The sequence below is a fragment of the Zonotrichia albicollis genome, chromosome 5, assembly GCF_047830755.1.
Source record: "Zonotrichia albicollis isolate bZonAlb1 chromosome 5, bZonAlb1.hap1, whole genome shotgun sequence".
Lineage (NCBI taxonomy): Eukaryota > Metazoa > Chordata > Aves > Passeriformes > Passerellidae > Zonotrichia > Zonotrichia albicollis.
In genome coordinates, this window is record NC_133823.1 from 51,674,075 (window position 1) to 51,695,460 (window position 21,386).

At 36.8% G+C, this 21,386-nt stretch overlaps 1 protein-coding gene across 9 annotated transcripts in view; it reads right to left on the minus strand.

Moving 5' to 3' along the window:
* Positions 1 to 21,386, minus strand: part of SORCS2 (sortilin related VPS10 domain containing receptor 2) — a 531,512-nt gene that overhangs the window by 94,406 nt on the left and 415,720 nt on the right. For all 9 annotated transcript variants that reach the window (XM_074541705.1, XM_074541704.1, XM_026792586.2 and 6 more), the window contains exons 4-5: positions 14,538 to 14,702; positions 9,765 to 9,838 (exon numbers count right to left, since the gene is read on the minus strand). In XM_074541705.1, coding sequence (XP_074397806.1) covers positions 9,765 to 9,838; positions 14,538 to 14,702 — 239 coding nt within the window. The remainder of the gene's footprint in view (positions 1 to 9,764; positions 9,839 to 14,537; positions 14,703 to 21,386) is intronic.

Consider the following 21,386-nt stretch of genomic DNA (forward strand, 5'->3'; position numbering starts at 1 on the left):
AATATAATCAAGTTATGTACAGCCACCTACAGCATAGTAATCATGTGGATGGAAGAAAAGAGAGGATTTCATACCAACCAGGTTTAGAATTCTAGCTGGGAATGAAATAAACCCCATTTATAATGTCCTATTACTAACATCTATAAACAACTTGGTTTTTTTCTACTTTACATTATGCTTTTCTTAAATTTCTTTAGAATCTCTTCTACTAAAAAATGCATATAAATGGAATCAATTGAAAAAAAAGAGTAGAAATGTGCATGAAATTAGGAAAAAACCGACATAATCATAAATTGATATATACACACACACATATATGCACTCACATGCACTGGCAAGCACTGTAGCATCTTTTTACAATTATGTTTAACATTTAAGACTATAGAGCAGATTTAATGCTAAAAAAGAGTTAGATTCCTTTCTTATTAGAAATATCTAAAACTTGACACATGGTTTCCATAACAAATTGATGTATCTTTGGTTAGCATATTCAAGAGAATACATTCTGCTTTGGCAAAGAAAGGGAAGAATAATTTTGAGAAAAATATCCTGAGAAGAGAAAGAAATTCAGTCAGAGTTGATCAAGGTACAGTTTAACTTTGTAAAGGTGTAATGGGAATACAGGATGATTTTCTCCCAATATCTCTTATGTCAAATATGCTCAGCCAAAAGATGAGTTTTCTGCCCTCAGGGCTCCCATCCCAGCCTGGCAATGGCAGCCCCAACTGTGCTTTTTTCTGGCCCTTCTATTGCCATCAGTCAGGCAGATTCTGCAGAGCCAGAACGCGAAGCAGAACCCAGCCCCACTCCCACAGACACATCGCCTTTCTCAAGGCCCTTCACTGGCAGGGCAAGAGTCATTGAGGCAGAAAATGTGAGCTGAAGACATGCAAAGGAGATCCATTGAGTGATAAAGTGCAGCTGGATGCAGATATTAAAAAGGTCCATTAAGATACTTAAGAGAAGATTATCATTTTGATACAATTATTAACAATCAAATGCCATAAAGCTATACTTTGGACTGAAATTACATCATTGTTTAATGGTTTTAGTAGCAGAGATTTATGAGGAGTGGTTAAAACTCAGACTCAGTAATTGGTGGCTCCTCAGGAACACAGGCCAGGGGGAAGAAACTGGATGATTTCCACTGCTGCATAACAACCAGAAACAATCACATATGCTGTTTTTCCCTAGTAAGATAAATGACCAGGCCAAAGGAGGAAAGGGAGGGGGAGAGATGAGCCCCCTTCAAGCCATAAGATGTCAGAGAAACTTATAGTGTGATTTTGGTTTTTTTTTAGCAAATGCATGGAAAAATCTTATATTTATTAAGAATTTGATCCCTCAGACACAAACTACTTAAGCACTTTGGAGGCAATACGTTAGATTAGAGAAGATTTTAGATCCACTGATGTCTGATGAAAATACAAATGAGCAGAGGGAAGGGATCTGTGAACTTTTGTGCTGTGTGTGCTGTTATCTATGTTTCAAAATCAAACCTGCTATAACTCTGTAGTCAGCAATTTGAGGGAAGAAAATGTTTGCTGAATATTTTACTTTTAGTCTTGGACCTCAGGCAGCTGAACCAAAGAAACTTTTGCGTTGAATTTTCTGGGCCTGAGCCTGAGATGCTAATAAACATCAATAATGCAAAGAAAGTTTTTGGGTACTTCTGAAATGATTTCTTGTATCTATAATTTATCACACATGATTTCATAAGCACAGTTTGAGGTATTTGTCAATATCTTTACCTTCTCATCTTTCTTTCAACAGCTTAGAATTACAATGATCTCACTTCTACATGCTCCTCCTAACAGTGGCAGCTGACACATGTAGATTCAAATCTTGTTTCCAGTGTAATTTTTCAGAGAAAGAAGTTGTAACTGATCTGTTTTAATGAACACTGCAGAATGAAACTTCCTTACCCAGACTACTTTTCTCCTTTAGACTCTTATTAATTATAATTATTTAATTAATTATAAATTACACAGAATATTTCAAAAATATTATTTGTGTTTTTCATTACTCCAATTGTACTGATGAACTCTAGCAGCAGACACTATTTACTCAATGAGGATGTTACACCCTCAAAGGCTACTTTTGAATGTCAGCTATGGAGCAGAGTTTCTGAACTCCAAAGTCCCTTTTCCCAGCTTTAAAAACACTTAGGAACAGTCCTTTCTTCTTTTATTGAAAAAAGACCAAATCTCTTACAGCTGCTAAGAAAATCTCCAGAAGAGAGTATAACCAATATAGAGAATTTGAAGCTATATCCCTGAAGAATAAACTAATCTCATTTCAGTGGACTCCTCTGCCAACAGTACTTAAAAGATAATACAGTTATTTTACTTGTGCTTAAATCATGAACCAGAGGAAATGTTGTGTGATGCTCTGCAGGCTAAACACAGAGCAAGGCCCTCTGCTGAGCTTCTGAAAATACCAGGCAGACAAGGTGCATACAGGAACACAAACCTTACGTGGCCCTCTGAAAAGGAAACATCAGTTTCATACTTTTTCATTTTGAGGGAGGAATGTAAGACAAAGTCAGGGGTTTTTGGCAATTTCACTTACAAACGTGCTACTACCACAACATAAATGCATTTTACTGGTGTGAGCATTGTGACCACACATCCATTCACAAGGACAGTTTACTGTTCCCCAGCTGGTTTAGGATAGGACTTCTGTCTTATAAAGCACAGATGCAATGGACCCTGATAATCTGAAAGCTTCTTTCTTTTTGATTGACATTTTAGAATAAGTTCTAATATTTTTTCCCTCCAAATACAACAAGCATTTTCTTATAAACTATCTTTTTTTTTCTCAATTTCATTAGTGGTTACTTTTGGTTTGGTTAAAATTCCCCCACTCTTTTCTCAAAGTACTTTGCAATTAAAATGTTCTCACCTCAGCAGTCCGGGACCACTTGTTTGTTTAGTAGTTTTACTTAGGTAAACTCAGGGTATTCTGGTTGACTTTTTAATCTTTTACATTCAACTGCTGAGTTTTCCAATGAAATTCAGACTAACTTTTAGATCAGACATGCTTTCCTCTAGGAAAAGAAGCATTTCTTGACCAAGTGTACCATGTGGGATAAAGCAAGTGCAACACACCAACACTTCAGATCACATAACAGGATGGTTGCAACACTTCAGAATTAAAATATTGCAACTTGACTGCAGGATGGTGTAAATAAAAGCAGACTCAATATGCTTATTCCCTTTCCTGTGAACACAAACTCCCATTATCTCCCTTGTGCTTGTCTGACACCATGTTGAGCCTCTTGGGAAAAATAGTTCTGCAAAATGTAATTTTAGAAATTTTTTTTTGAGGGATTAGTTTTCTTATGCATATGAGTTTTTTACACTTTATAGAAGTTCTCCTGAAAGATTAGCTGTTGTATGACCTAGTTCTTCATAATTTTTGCATTAGTGATTCACCAGGTAATTTCACTGACCTGAACTGCATTATATCAGCATGAAAATGGTGCAAAGGAGGTGACTGCAAAGCTCTTTGTGTTTGTCTTAGTAGGTGTATAAAGGTATACTTCACGGTACAACCATTAGATATTTTGTAGTTTTAAATAACTACACTGAAATTCTAAGAATTTAGAATTTTCTGTTAAAAGTTTTATGGGAGACCATTAGATATTTTGTAGTTTTAAATAACTATACTGAAATTCTAAGAATTTAGAATTTTCTGTTAAAAGTTTTATGAGAGACTTTTGGTATTATTTTAATAACATCTTTTCTTTTATATAACTACCTCTATTTTTCCCTAAATGCCCCAATATTTTCTTCCTCTAGTTCAGTGCAGCATTAGGAAAACACCAATATTGACCTGAAATTTCACAGTTATGCCATATTCATTATTATTATCATGAATACCATGATTCAGTTAATCACCACTGAATGTAATAGTACACATCTCAAAATGTAAATCATAAACATCAGTCCCTTCAATAATAATTATGATTCAATTTTACTTCAAGCAGGAAACCCTTTGTTTCCAGTAGTCCAGACTCATTTTGTAGGGATCAATTGTCTGCAAACACTAATAAGTACAGTCTGCTCTGGACAAACGTCTTCCCTACCTCCAGTGGATCCCTTCACTGTTAAACATTTGATGCAGTTCATTTGGGTGATTATTAATGAAGAGACAACTTCAAACAGGACATCTGAAAACAAAACCAAATCCAGACAACCATGCTTGCTGATGTGCAGGAGCCCCCAAAAAAAAGCCATCTGAAAACTTCCTGGATGCCTCAATTTGCCCCTCGCATAATCTTGGAATATAAAGTTTATCCAAAAAGTAACGTTCCCTGATTTCTAGCAATTGGCTTAATGGCACTGCCATGCTTAGAAATCAGATCAAAAATATACAAATGTTTTCACTAATTAGTTTAAAATGGCATTGACTCTTGGCAAAGTGGTTATTTAGGAAGAAAAACCTCTTATTTGATTCATATAGCCTAAAAATACATCTGCTTATGACTGATTTGTGTTTCAGGCCTTGCTGCCTTCCCATCCACTTCAAAAGACACACCTTTAATGATTCAGTCAATGCCTTACACAGACAGCATGTTCTGTTATAGTTTTTTTCCTATTCCTAAAAAACATTTTTCCTGCCATGTTTGTCCAAACAGAAGAGCTACTGTGGTTTTCCCCTGCCTTAGGTTCACCTTGGCTGGCCACAAGATGCTCACAAGCTACTCTCTCACTGTCCCATCTTAGCAGGACAGAGAGAGAAAATATAATGAAAAGCTCAAGAGTGGAGATAAAGACAGGGAGCTCACTCATGAATTACTGTCACAGGTGAAACAGACTTGATTTGGGGAAGGCTAATTTAATTTATTGCTTATGAATAACAGGGTAGAATAATGCCTTACAATGGCCTTCACCACAGGCTGCAGGGGTGTCTCTGCCCTGGCACTTGGAGCATTTCTTCCCTCTCCTTCTGCACTGACCTTGATGTCTGCAGGGCTGTTCCTCTCACATATTCTCACACCTGTTGTGCACTTTTTACTCTTTCTTTAATCTCTTATCACAGAGGCACCACCAGCCTCACCCACAGGCTCAGTGCGGCCAGTGGAGAGTTTTCCTTTGAGCTGGCTAGCACTGGCTCTGTCTGACATGAGGGCAGCTCCTGATCTCATCCCACAGAAGCTCTGAACACTCTTTCTACCAAACCTTGCCACATGAACCAGTCACACACTTCATCACACAGAAACAAAATCTTTTTCAAGTGATTAAGTCAAACATAAGAATAACTGCCCATACAGATTCTTGGCTTTACACACAAGTGAAAAATTCAGTGACAAAGGCTCAATGAAATCCTCTTTGCATTTCTCTCCTTCAGGACATGACATGGCTGAAATCCTCTCTTTCACCCGACCCTTGAACAGCCAGGCACCCACTACATTTGACATAAATGGGTACAGCTGTGACTGAGTATCTCTATGGAATTTCATTATGAGAACAGAACTTTTTCCCTGGAGAACAACTGCTTATCAAAATAAACTCATCATTTTTTTATTTTTATGTTCTTACCTCTCAAGAAAATGGAAGACCTGTAGCTAAAAATAGGAACAGATGCCCATAGCATAGGATCCAAATATCCAAGTGAGTCAAGGATAAAGAATTCCTAAGGCTCTAGATAGTCATAAAAGAAATGTGTTGAGCCTAATTCTCTGGTAATTACCAACTCATTTCTTACCATCCCAGGGTATATTTGTGCTGGTGTAGACAGCTGATTCACAATCTATTCTTTGCTAATGTATTACTGAGACCTATTTTGAGAAATCAAAAGGATTTCTCAATGCTGCATAAGCCTTGGGGACTGAGAAGAATAGCAGCAGACCTAGAGGAATCCCAAACTCCACTACTCTTTCTTCTCCTCAAGGATTACCACATAATGCAGCACTTTTCAAAATGGGCTTCACACACAAAAGCAGTTATATACTATCTAATGTGTGGGTGTTTGATGTTTGGCTGGGATAGCTCATATCTTTGCATTCCATGCTACAAATGCACCAAGAACTGAAAAAAATCAGTTATAAAGGATGGGTGCTATAACATCTCCTAAACAGAAATCATCACATTGGGCAAATGCAGTTTGTAGGCACAAGTAAAACTGGTCAAAGCAAGTAAAGTTTCTTAATTTTACAGAAAAAGAAGTTGCTCAAAATTTAAAATAATTGCTAATTAGTATTTATACAGAAATATAATATTTACTTTCTATGTGTTGATGCAATTCTTTTAAATTACAGTGTGACTTAGTATTTTTTGTTAGTTTCAAATCTGCCTCTCATGCTTTTGCTTTATAACTCTGGTTTTAGAATAGGGTAGAATAAACTATTTCAGTCAGAAGGTACTGACAACAACCTTCCAGTCCCACTGCCTGACCTATTTAACACTGACCAAAATTTAAAGCAAGTGGTTGATGGCATTGCCCAAATGCCTCGTAAACGCTGACAGGCCTGGGGCATCAACCAGCTCTCTGGGAAGCCTCCTTTGCCTCCTAAAATGCTAGGAGAAGACCAGCTCTTATGAAGGGTTAGCCAGCTTTCTCTTCCAAAAGAATAAATCGATCAAATAGAAAAATCAGCTACGATGGTGTGAGAAAAGATCACACTGTAACACAGAAGAAAATATTCTGTGGTCCTAAATTAGAGATGGTTGTATACACTTTCCACTGATGCCAATAATATTTCCATTTCACTATCATGAAAGATCAAATTCCACACATAAAATCTAAAAATATATTTAAGGAAGGATCAAGAACACTTGGAAAGCAAATAAGCCCTTGAAGATGATAGTAATATATTGCTTATAAATCTATAATATCTTTCTGAACATAAATATTTAGAATACTCAGTCTTGACTGACCTTCCCTTAATATAAATACATAACACATTCTATGAAATTAATTGTATTTAGATCTTCATTTCTTTTTGAAAACAGAAAGAAAAGCTTTTTCAGGAAATGCATGAAGATCTGGCTGCTTCTGGAGGCACAGAAAAAATGGTTTCTACAAAGCACAGGAAAATATTATGACTGATAATATTTGTAGTTACCAGACTGAAATAAAAATCTTAGGCTATATCATTAACCTCGGTGGCAAAGATCAAATTGAAATCAAAGAGGAAACATCTGCTAAAGATCTGCCCAGTGAAATGTTCTTGGCACAGGCAGCCACGATCAGCAAGAGACATGCCCTCATTTATCATGAGATGTACAATTAGTTTGGCACAATATTTTTAACACATCAGATGTACACTGACAGGAAAACAACACTAGACTTTTCCTTACAGACAAGCTATTACAAAGCCCAATTCTTTCATCTGTTGAAAATGACCAAACACTTGTTTCTATCTATCACTCAGAAAATTTGGGTGACAAAGGCCATGAAATACTGGAAAGTCTCACACGACAGACAAACTCCCACTGGAAAGCAAGCATGTCCAACTCTCCACTCACAGCTCACTCTTTATAAATTGCAAATTTCCATATGAGAAAGAAGTAAAATATAGATCTTTATTCTATGTAAGTTTATGAGAAGGACAATTTGGTAGTGATGCGCTGAACATCTGCTTCCAAACACTTGCTGTTGCTGGCTGATACAGTTTTTGAGAGAAATAACTGTGGTGATATAGAAAAGAGAAAACCAATCCCCTAAAAATATTTCTACTGGTTATAAATGTACAGAATCTTCAAATTTATAATTCTTATTTGTGAGGAATGTGACATTTATGAACAACCATGACTTTGAAGTACTACATTGGAGTTATTCCTATCAAATGATATAAGGAAACATAAGGATCCTGAAACAGCAAAATACAGACTTAATATCAAACATGCCCTCATAGGCCTTAATCCTTACATACTGAAAACAGAGACAAATTATTTGGATTGGAGCAAAACTGAGACACATTTCAGTGGCTTTCTGTATTTTTCATAACTTAAGTGTGCTAAGTGTCAGTTGAGCAAAAACTCCGATAGAAAAAGTCTGTGAGAGGCTCCCACTACTATTTCTTACCTGTTATTGACTTAGATGGTTTCCAGACTTTATGCATTTTAAAATATTTTTATTAAAGACATAACCACATGCCCTCATGATTTACATCCCATATAATCTCACTGGGGAAGGATTGGTTATAAGGCAGATATGACATTTCTGACACACAGTGCTACTTAAAAACAATCATACGTTTCCACAGGGTACTTAAAAGACCTGCAAAGTGTATGGCCTATGAAACTCCATCTGCTGTGCAGAAATAAGCTGTTCAATAGCTGTCCAAGTCTATACTTTGCAGGAGCAGGTAAGCAGAAAGTGTCTGCTCAAATCAACTGTTTCAGCAGATGAAGTTGAGGGCAACTGGAATAAATCAGATGAATGTTCTACAAGCCAACCATAGGCTACTTATATCAAAATTATGGGCAGTAAATAGGTTGCAGATTGAAAATGAGGCTCTTGGAAGTGTGAAAAATCTTGTGTGTGTTGTGCCCAGCGGTAATGAGACCAACGGGGCAGCAGGGCAGGTTAGGTGTTGTGCTCCCAGCTCTTTCAGACAGGGTTTGAACTGTCCCTGTGCCCCTGCCCCAGACTCAACCTTCCTCCTGCCTGGCTGCAGCAGCATCAGCACACGTGCAGCACGCCTTTGGCTCACCAAATCATGCTTTGGCAGTGGCCATGTATCTGCAGGCACCATAACACCTCTGTGTGCTTTGTAATCAGTTTGTGCAAGTTTTGTTCTGTTGCTTTTTTTTTTACCCCAAGTGGGGCCAGGATGAGTATTTTTTTCAACACAAGAGTGAAGCAACTACGTGAAAAATTGGGAGGGTCACAGATGAAACCAAGATCAGGCATCTATTGCAATACTGGCAACACCCCCAGCACACCACAAAATTTCCACCAAAAGCCAGATATGTTTCCACAGACATATGGAAAATTATACTTTGCACAACTGACAAGGATCAGAGTCCACTTAGAAGTTAAAAGCCATTTAGGGAACACAAGTGTTTAGTGTAGTATGACTTAAACCTGTAATAAAAAATACGTACTTACACACCAAAATTAAATGCGAAAGGTGGGAGTGTCAAACTGACCAATTTAAAAAATAAAATTAATTGAAACATTATCAGAAGTTTAATTTTGGTTTTAAAGAAGCTATACCATTAAAAAAAAATTATCTGTTAAAATAAAGACAATAACAAATAACTTTTCAAACATTTTGTCAACCTGTTTAAATCACTCCTTCAATACTTTGTGAGACACATATACACAATGTGAGATACCTGCACAACACTTGAGCTGAAAATGAAATAATTAGATATATATGTTCTCAATAAAGTCACATTTTCACCAGTTTCCTCAGTAGTGCAAGTGTATATATGACTCCAGTTAGTAAGTATGATCCAGCTTTTCTAAAAAAAAAAATTATAGATCTTTCTCTGCAAGAAGACTCCTCTCCTTTCTAAAGATCAATGTCACCAGTAAAATGGAGAGCAATTTCATTCAACATTGAAGCTTTCTTTAAATCTTGGGCTCCACAGATCCAGACCTATAACCCTTCCATGTGCTGATACTCAGTATGATCCCTGGCATGAGTATGACTTTGCAATAGAGGATACAGAACCATTGCCATCATCTGCAAAGTATGCCAAGGCTCACACCATCCCCATCCATCCCTCTGAAAACATCTTCTGGATTAGAATTAAACACTTTCTCTGCTCATTTTATTATTTCAAAAATAACATACTTCTTACCAAAAGAAATGATCTTTAGAAACTCGTTCCTGCAGAAGATTCCATTTTTTCCCCAAGTCAATAGATACATAAATCTAGAAAAGGCAAAAAGAAGGTGAAAAATTACATTATAGGAAACTGATAATACTGTACATTTTCAAAGACAGGCCCTATATCACTATTATAAAGACAGATTGTACACAAATTAAAAGAAAAAAAATGAAACAAGCCCAAAAACACATTACCGGGAGCTCAGTACCTTGTTTTCCAGAGTAACTGCCTTTCATAGGGAACCTATTTTAAAATATCATCTATAATAAAGAAAATATTGCAACAATGACTGTTTGTTTACTGTGAAAACACAATTCATTTAGGGTCAGATTTTTTTTTTTTTTAACCTCAGCATGGTTACACAAGAGGGATGGTAAAAGGGCACTTCTCCTTCTTCCCATTCATTCACCAAAAAGCACAAATGTTTCCTTTATGCTTCAAGCCTTAATGCCATCAAAACTACTTAAGCTACGAAGTCAGTGCATTTAAAACTCTGATAAAATAGGACCAAAATATATTACAGAAATGCTTAAGAGATTTGATGAAAGATGCACTTATGGGTTTGCTCCACAGACACTAATTTGTAACCCACGAGAAGTGGTCCTTCAGCACAGAGGCACAAAATTACTTGGAGGAGAAGGATTCCAGCTCCACCTTCTCCACAAACAGTTCCCCTCTGGCAAAAAAAACCAAATGCTAATGATATGGATGGATATCAAAACTGCAGATGAAAGATGTTCTCCCCCAGAATAATGTGGATCTAAAATAGCTCTTAACAAATCTCCTTCCTTTAGAATTTGCCTTCAAAATGTGTTTCCTCTAGTTAAAATAGGAAGTTTCTATCAGACTTCTGAAAAGACAGATTTAAAGCCCCCCGCTGTCTGCATGCATTTCTTATTTGATCCAATTTACATAAGATGGGTTTTCTCTTGATATATCTAATAAGAGGGATAAAAAGGCAAATAAAACTGTTCTTCTCTGATGTAGAATTCACCAGTTCAGTACCTGAATGTTCTGGGGGAAATTATCTTAAAAGGAGTAGTCAGGAATGTTTATGTTTTAAAATGATAGGTTCAATGACAAAAGATAAAAAGCCCCCACAGTTCTGTATTATGTTCTATTATAGAAAAACAGCAATATTAATATGTAAAGATAAAGGTTGAGGTAATGCAGAATAAACTCTATGGGTAAATTTACTGAAGTTTGAATTAGAGATAAAAGAGAATTTCCCAGTTATCTGCACTTCACAATAACTGGGCTTCCTTCCATTGCACACTTGATTAAAGTAGACAGACCACAGAGAAGAAAACTACAATGAGGACTTAGGCTGCCTACTGACCCACTCAATGCACAGAGAGAAATTATTTCGGATCAAAAATTCTTCATCCTCAGAGCTAAATGATGGGGCTGCAGAGCCAGGCTCCTGATTTGCTGCTAAATTTTTGCTATTAATTTTATGTGGCTTAGGATTTGCTGCAATCAGGGTATTTTTATAACATCCTGCTCTGAGCAACCTCCTTGGGGGGTTGGATGTGGCTGTGAATGAACTGGACTGGACTGAGCAGGGTGAGGAACCTGAGCTGCTTACTTCTTCAAACACCTGTGACCACAGGCATTGCAGAGAAGACAACCATTGGGTTTGCCATTTTTCTAAACAGTCCCTGCTCACTGAGTAACCTCCCTCAGTGGACTGCTTAAATCTGGGAGAGATGATCATTTAATGCACTATCCTAACCCTGTTGTCTGAGCTGCAAAGAAAGCCAAGAATTCAGATGTTCCCAGCAAGAGGGAAGAGAACTGTTTAGGATTAGGGACAACACTGGCACATGAACAAAGGGATATATTTTTGTCATCAGTGAATTTCAGCAGAAAATGAAAGATTCTTGCTCTTTGAACAGTGACACCTGTACAAGAGAAGCCAAAGGCCAAACCAAATCCACCCCCACTTCCCCAAAGCCAAACTATCTGCTCACATACACAGTTCAGATCAAAGTCTGGCACCTTATGAGTGAACAATTTGGACCCTGCAATCTCACTGTTAGGGAGAGTGAAGTAGGACTAATAAGGCATATTCAAACTCAAATGAAATTTTAACTGACACAGTATATGAAATATATAAAAAATAACATGGAGATAAAAAATAACTTATGTACATTGAACTTACTGCATTAAAAAACCCAAGTGATCCATATGTATTTTTTTATAGGCACTTATGATAAATGAGATTAGATAGGATGTGAAAACAGTTATATTAGTAGACAGTTAATATCTCTGGCTGAAGCAAGCAGGTCTAATAGGTCTTATAATTTTGCCTATGCTCACTTGTTCAATAAATATGTGGAGAAGCATTTTAAAAATATTGAAAATATTTTTCTGTTTTGCCATTACTTCATCCTTTCTGCTTCCAAGTGAAAAATTAAATCCATTGCATCCTTGACAATTTTTAAAAAAAATCTAGAAGCATTTATGTAGGCTCAGCAACTAGATGATTGTTATTCATTATAACTGAGGAGTTGCCAGAAAAAGTGTATAGATTTGAGGCAGTAAATGGATTAATCCAACCACATTGACTGGATTTGCATTCATTTATGGTGTCAGCTAGAGGCTAGAGATTTATTTAAACAGAATCTAGGGTTCTGAATGAAAGAACAACGCATATTTTGCAATATGAAATAAGCCCTAAATCGAATCAAAAGTTGTGAAAAAGGCCAAGATGCTCCAGTAGACAAAGAAGCCTTGCTGACTGCTATTTATGAAGGACCTGATTCCTTGCATTCCTTGCAGTCTCCTTGCAGTCTCTTACAAAGTGCCTTTGTAAGGAATTAATTGAGTAACAGAAGCTAACAGTTCCTCCAGTTTAGAGTTTTAGATTGCATTATATTTTGATACTACCTTTTTTAGGGAAGGTAAAGTTACTTAACTCAAAAACCTAGAGTGTACTGACTCCTCAGGGCAATTTCAAATCATCGTTATCTCTCACGATCATTGATTTTAGTACAGTGACCTTTTCTTGTGTCAAGTTGCAATTTTGATTTTCAACTCCTTCTCTGCAAACATCACTTTATCTTCCTCTCCCTTCTAGACCAAATAGATCAGGTTTCATACAAAACATAAGCAGGTTACTGACCCAGTTATAGTCAAAGGCATCCTTCATTCCTACACATCCAAGGTAAAGATGTAGGGCTTGTCAAGGAAGTCTTTATGGTTGACTCTTTTTTGTGTCATTGAAAGCCTGAGAAAAGTCTATCAAATTACCTAACCCTTCCAGCTACTCCTGCAAAACTATTCCTTACTGAATAATTTTTATAGTTCCTCTTTTATTTTTTTTTTTGGTCCAGTCATATTTTAAGCATGGCAAATAGTAGCTTCACTTCTTTGGGGAGATTGTCCAATTATAAAATGCCGGAAAAATCTTCCTAACATGCTTAATTGATCAAAACACAAACCAACTGCTTCATTTTGTACTTCTACCTCCTGCTCTCTTCTGACAAATACTTCTACCCACTTGTTGTGGGCTGGACAACCAGTTCATACACTTTGGGCTCTTACACTACATGATTCTGCCACCCTGTAACTACAAAAAATTCAGTAATTATATCTACTGTCAGGAACAAAAGCCAAACTGAAAAAAATATTTTCATAACAAAGGCTTTTCATTACTTCAGGCTTTCCTGATGCATTTTATTTACATAACATGCATTCAAATTATTTGTAATTGTGCTAGGATTTCAAACCAAACAAAAGTAAAACATTTGGTGTAATTTGTGACTTAGTTTGGTTTGCTATCTTTTTATTCTAGTTCTACCCTTATTTGCAAACCCCTGTAAACATGAATTGGTGTGGGATGAGCTGTTAACTTATATATTCAAAAACATGTCCAAAAGGGTGACTTGGTATAACATCACTGGAATCAGTGCAGTATTTGGCTGCAGTATGTGCAACTTCTCTGACTAATCTCACCACATAAACAATCACTTTCTGTGAGGTATGATGAGGGTAAAACGGACTGGAGTTTACCAATTTAAGTTTAAAACAGGAGTAATGGTAGAGGCTAGTCAAGGCTGCTACCAGGACTGGAATAACAGAAAGTTTGCAGCTGCAGTTTTGGCACTGTGGAAAAGAAATGAGCTACACACTTAGAGATGGTGTGCACACCCATCAGTGCTTAGCCCAACCCACCCAGAAAACTGACTTCACAGTTTAACCACAAGAAATCTGAAAGAGGGTAAAAATTAACAAACAGTAACAGCTCCTAAATTTGAAAGTGGTACAAAGCCACTATAAGGGAGATCATTTTCGTACATTTCTAGAGAGTCACTGATTCCACAAATCCTATTCTTCTATGTGAGCGTGTAGCTTGTTCTGTATGAGTTTATTTTATATTCTATGAACAGCCTGTGGAGGCAATATTTCAACTTCATTAACTTGCTACTGTACTATAAATTGTTTATGGTCACTTTCTAGGGAGGAGCATGTTTCATTATTATTTAACTGTATTATGCAGAAGGATAAATATTCCCAACATCCATAACAACTGAAAATGCCAGGACTGAAACTACAATAACCACATAGATTTGGACATCAATTAAATAAATATTTAAATAAATCTAAGAAACCACTACATGATTCACTTCTGGGCAATTGTTATTTCATAAAACCCAACACTAAGCAACATGTTAGAATTACTTTATTTAATAGAGCAATTCCTAAATTTCAAAGGAATGCTGTATCTTCAAGCCTTACCTTGCCTTCCTTGGTATAAGCAAGTACTTTATCTTCTTCTTTTGGGTGAAAAAGGAGAGTTTCCACAAAGAAAGCAATGGGTTGTTTCTGGAAAGTGGCTCCTTCATCTGTGCTTATGAAAAGGCTTTGGTCACGGTCATTATGGGAAGAACTTACAAGAATTATCTAAAAGACAAAAACAACAAGAAGCCTTCAGAAGCCTGATTTCTCTGTAACAGAAAATAGAGCCTTGGTTTTTTTTTGTAATAATGTCAGATTTTGTACACATCTTATCTTACATATCAAAATTATGCAGACAAGAAACTCAAATCACCTAAGATAAAAGGATTGTAAGATTTTATTAATCTTCCCTGACCAAACCTGTGAATGTTACATTCTATGACTTCTCTTGGAATCCACACCAAACTGATTATGCTTCTCATCTCTGCTCAGAATGACTGCCTTGGGTTTTGGTGCTAATACAAAGGTCATGAGGCAACATGATAAAATCTCCGGACTAATGAAAAAAAAAAAAGAAAAATACTACCAATAATTGCTTATTTTAACATGTTTATATAAATATATCTCTTTATCTAGTGAGGCTACTAAATGAAAAAGCAATCATTGCCATAGCAGAAGAATGACTGAGGGGAAATAACTTCTTTATAATATCTCTCCCTTGTTTCATCATTCTCCTCTTCCTGACAAATTTTGAATAAAAAGGCAATTCACTTTGACGCAGAAGAATATGCCAACAAATCATCTGCATTTCCTTCTCAGGTCCAAACAATGCCTTGACTCAAGATAATATCTTGAGCTGATTCCTTGGGTGATCTTTATGTTAAGCTTTAAGCAACAAAGAAATGCTTCCCACATAATTTATTTAGAATTTCAGTAATTTCAACTTCTTCACCTTTTGCTATAACATCATGGTTCTAAAACTGCCAATGTGAGGATCCATTTTGATTGTTTTTCCAGATCAAAAATGTCCAGTTGTCATTCAAAAATCTGCCTTTATCAACTGATAGCTTGCAAACAAACTGAATTTTTGAAGTCCAGCTGGGCTCTCTCTAGCTCATTCTTCAAAAACAATTTTAAAAAAATCCTTAATTCAAAATGTATTTAGAATATTCAGCAAATGGTGCAGAAAACACCACAGAATACTGATCACTGTAATACAGTGACTGTAAATTGCTTACAGAGATAAATGGCAATGATTTATGCAAACAGAATCACAATAATGTGAATACAGAGAAGGAAAGAGATTAACAAAAACAGTACAGTTTTAATGTAGTCACTGTTTTAGAGCAGAGCTGAAGTTAAAATTCTGAAACTTCTAATGAATTATACAGATATGACAGCTGGGCTGAGCTTTTACTGCAATTGGTCTTGGGGGGAAAACTATAAATTCAACATTTATAGATGCTCCAATTTGACAAGTAACTTAAGCATGTGCACTTTTCCTTGAAGCACACACACAGTGGCACTAATTTCTAGGGCTTTCATATACCTCAAATAGGGCACTTATTGAAGTACATTGTTGAACAAGAGAGACAACTGCAGATACTTCAGGGTTCATGGTCCAGTGCTGAAATCCCACACTAAAGCACATATTAAGGCAAATCTATTCCATTAGCTGCATGACTAGGTCAGTAAGAAGAGCAAAATAATAACCCATTACTTTGTAAAATCTCGTATTTTTTAATGATATAATTTACCCAAGAGAAAGAAAATGACATTTTTATTGGAAAGTCTCTGTAAATGACACCTTCACAAATGCCTTCTCTTATTTCTATTGTATCCAATGGCTTTCTGTCTCTTGGGCTTTTTGTCCCTTCAGTGTCTGTTTAATTCATTGCTATCTACACTCCACCAGTAGCTGCTGGTGGCCTAGATACAGCATTCAGAGATTCTTGTGACACACTCATTAATTAGGTTTTCTGCAGCAGGCATGGCATGAACCTGAAATTGAATGTGGCTGCCATGTGCTGCCCTGTCCCTGTGCCTGCATCTCAAGGGGGAGTGAAGAAGTGTTTATGCCAAGCACAGACATCTGTACTTTCTTGCCAGACTCCCGTCTGTGACTTAGGCTTAAAATATCTATTTTCTCTTGGAAATAAATAAATTCAAACTATTTTCCTGCTGAGAGAGGTACATAGTGCTCATTCCTGTTGGTTCGTGACCAGAACATAGAGAGAAGGACCTGCTTCCCAGAAAAGGCATCAACTGCACTAGACCAGAACAGTAATCTCTGGACCACAGAAATACTCCCTTAAATACTCCCTTGCTTTTTTTTTCTTCCCTGACCCTATAAATCTTACACTTCAAAGATAGCAAAATTATGGCTTCAAAATAATAAAGGAATGAGATGCATAAAATGGGGAGTGGTTCTCACTGTTAATGAGGCTTAAATATAGGCATGGCCAAGCTTCATAATGTGGACTCAACAACACTGAAATAATAAAAAAAAGTTTGTTATAATGTAATGCAAACACACTGTGATATTTGCTAATGCTGCCCTTCCAAAAATATTATGTACGTTTTGGAGTTAAATCCACTTTAAAACAGCCCAAAGATTGTAGATTTGCAAGCATATATGGCAGGGTTGCTAACTATTCTTTTATTCACACACATCATAATTCATTTAAATAAATATTTTTGAATTTCCCTCAGTGTTGTGATTTATATTTCAATAGTTTAAACTGATCATTATGTGTCAGACATACAGATTTCCTCCCACAGCTAACACACCGGGTGCTCAGACTTGCCTGCTGGCTAACACTAGTTATTTAGGAAAATGCTCCAGAGTAAATATTGTATCCACATTAGATGCTTTCCATAGCAAGTTTTATTTACTTTGTAAGTGGAACAAGTAGCAAAACCCTCCTGCAAGCAGCTGATGAAGGGATGCAACTGGGACATACTGTCTGGAGAGCCAGCTAGCAGTGATGGCTTTACCTCAAAATAAACTTCTTCCTTGAATAACTGAGTATTTAAAAACCAGAACAGATTTTAAGCACAGATAAATTTGAGCTCCTTAAAAACATTTTCCATATCATTTCTGACTCCTGTGAGATTCTGCAGATTTTTTTCAATTGTAGCTTTATATTATGTTGTTTATCTCAGACATCAGTACATAATTTCCATCCAGCTAAATAAACCACAATAACATGTGTATACATTCAGGTCTTAAGTAAGTCTACAACTGCCAGTAGCTACACAGAAGTAAAAAAAAATATATATATTTCAAGGAGATAAACAGCCCTATGGATAAACAGCCCTATGGATTGTAAAGACAAAGAGTAAAAATAGTATCTGTTATAGATGAGCAAAGGGAAAAGGAAAAAAATCCGATAAAAAAGGAAAATACCACACCATGCCAATATAGGAATTCAACCATTCCAAAACTAAATAAAAGCCATGCTTTTCCTCATTACAGAAAAAGTCAGTGAGGCAGGAGTTAACAGAAAAACCAAGCAAATCTGAAAATAACATAATTAAATCCATTTGTTTAATCACTCTTTCAAGACTGATTGGCCAATATGCCTGTCTAACCATTCCTACTATGAGTGGAATCACAATCTGAGCCCCAAAGAATGAAAAGATTCTGATGGTTTAGGCTACAGTTCTCTGCATATCAGACTTTTTCTTTCACTGTTACCATGAAGATTTGGAATAATCATAGTGATTACTTGGGAGTCTTAACTGTAGATTTGGCAGCAATTCAAAGCTGCTGCAATTTCAAGTGGCAATAAACAGAGGATATTAACATGCATCATTTGCACGGTGTCTGAAATATAACCCCCCCTCCCCTCAGTTTACGTCCAATCAAAATTTAAACTCAAGACAAATTTGATCTTAATCAGCACTTTCTGTAAAACAAGGCAATTTTCTAACATATTACAATTGTGCTGTCTCTTTCAACTGCAGCAACTGATCTTAATTTTAATTGTAGCTTTTACTTTCCTTTCTATTTCTCTCATGTTTCAAAGGAAAAAAATAAAAAGTAAAAATGCCCATGATTAATAAATTTTTACACTCACAGCATCTGACTTGCTATAGGAGACTTCTGCAGTAAGTGGTGAGAGATGAGACACTATTTTTTAATTCTATAATACTCCATAAGGTCAGAAACGAAGACACTCCTCAGCACTCCATGCTGACCCTGAAGGAAGAAACCTTGTTTGGGCAGAGTAAGAAATGAAAAAAATATAGAGACTCTTCATTTAAGCCCACAGCAACATGCACAGAGAAGCCAAGCATGGCCAGGAAGAACCTATCCTTTCTCAGCCATCCCCAGTAGGCTGAACTCCCACTGGACATAGAGGATTCATCTCTGGGGATATAATCCTAAAGAATGCTGGACCCACTCCAGGGAAAAAACCCTTAATGATGTGAACATATAAGCCATCTCCACTGAGGTCAAATAATTTCATAGAACACTTTCAGAGAGGGCTCATCAGCAACTACTCTGAACAATATTCTTGCCAGCATCTCACCACCCTCACAGTAAAGAACTTCTCCCTAATATCCAATCTAAATCTGCCCTCCTTCCCCTTAAAGCCATGAAGAAATGCAGTGCTAATGCCTAGGTGAAGGGGCTTGGCCAACCTGGAGACGAGGTGCTGAGCACAGGGCATCACCTGGTGACACCATCACAGAGACCTCTGTGCCTGCACAGCTCTGATGGGAAATGGCCTTTGTGCCAGTAGTGCCAATCTCAGGGCAGCATTCACAGAGCTTCACAGCACTGCAATCACACCCTCAACGTTTTTCAGACTAATCAACTCATCTATTTGTCTTGGGTTTATAATTTATGTTATTCATGTGTTATTAGATACACTTGGCTGAGAGGAAGATTACTAAAGGTTCTGGTGCCACTTGTAAATGAGATGTGGCTTCTCAGGCAGCATTCATAAAGCACACAAAGTGGATTGCAAAGGGTTATGATTTTTATTTTAGATGGTATGAGAGACCTGATAACTCAAGAGTGTCTAAGTGAGAGTGAAATATAGTCCCTTTACTCTCAGAGTGGTGAAAAACAATACCTAAAAAATCAGCCCAAGGTCATTCCAAGCAGAGAGTAAAATAAAATGGCTCCCAGATAGCAGTTTAATCTTGTAGATTTTCCCAGGAAGATGCATTACAAAATCACTCCTCACAAATGCTAAGTTATGAGTGGATCTAATAAGTCTGCTTCTGTGTCCAACTGAATTGGGTGGAACACATATAGAAAGGAATTTACATACACCCCAGAACAGTATTTTACTTTTCATGTTAAGCATTCACAGCTTCATCTAGAACTGTTATTTTCCCTTGAAGAATCCCTTTTAAGCTGTCACACAGAAGCATTTCAAAACAGCAACTAGTCTCTAGGAGAAACACCATGAGGGAGGGGAAAATGGGAATATTAAGGATAATTCCTGAGAATTATTTGCTACACTAATCACATAATCTCAGGACACAATCAAAGCCCATCTGAAGCTATCCTGGTGGAGCTAATGGAAAGAATGTATCATAGTTTCTTCTCCCCTGGGTTGTGGTCAGCTCATTAATCATTTGGAATATCACAACAGGAGGTGCAATATTTTTTGTCTAGTATCAGCAACATATTAGGCACTTTAGGATGTGGAATGAATATTTAGAGGTCAGGATCTTAAAATAAGCTGGTTAGCAACTGGAGCAGTTGGTTATATATGACATACTGAAGAGGGAGTGAACATCAGAGCTAGAACCTTAATAGAAAAATGTGTTCAGAGGAACTGAACAGAGCACAGCTGGCTAACACTGCACCTAAGCAAGCCTGAAATAATATAATCAGGTAATAAAATAGTTTTGAAATAGTTGGCTTTCCTTTAGGGCATTCACCATAGTGAAATCAAGTTTGAAGGTGCTTACATATCATAATAATGAATGCCTGCAGAGAAACAGCTATGGATGTTCTGAGTGGTGTTGATGAACAGAATGAAATTTCTGCCCTGATAGCAACCTGTATCTAACTAAATCAGCCAGATCTTTTGAACTATACCTCAAAGGGGCTGATGATGCCAAGTCTCTAGGGAATACCAATTACAACTCAGTTCATCAGTCTCTTCACTTTGAGAAGGGTAGGGATACATAAGCTGATCCCAAACCCTCCACAGGAACAAACCTCATGCATCTGTAACCTGCTAGAACCAAAACATCATTGCCACTTGACTACCATGACAGTGCAAATTTTCTTGAAAATGCTCTCTTCAAAAGCATTTCAGAGCATGCTGCCAGCCTGAGAATTCAAAAAAACTGGCACACATTAGGCAAATTAGGAATTTCCACCAGATACTGAGAAAGGCATGAATATGCCAAAGGTCACAGTAAAAACAGAAGAATCCTTTGATCTTTTTGCAAAGTCCCATGTCAGCCTGGCTATTGCTAATTCTTCAGCAAAAGTGATCATTTGATGTATCTCTTGTAGATTCCTACATCCAAAGTGGGCGAAACTTAATGTTGAGATGCTTTGAGGGATGGTCCCCATATAGGTTTGTTCACATATTCAAAAGTTTGGGTTTAAAGGGTTTAAATCAATGCACTCCAGTGTACCAAGAACTAAATCAGAAGGTCTTTTCCAGTATGCTTTAAATCAGCAGTTTGAGAGGGAAATAGCACTGGGAAAGGCATAGCACCAATTCTTGTCACAGCAGGGAAATGTTCCCTAACCTGGTTTTATATTGCCTATGAAACAAAAACATTTTCTGTGTCTAAGAGGTAAAAAGAAAAAAAGAAAAAAGAAAGAAGAAGAGAAAAAAAGTTGCATTAAAAGCAGAAATGGGCAAGTTTCACTCTTTCCCACCAATATTTCCAGAAACATTAGTACTTACCGGAAAAAACAGG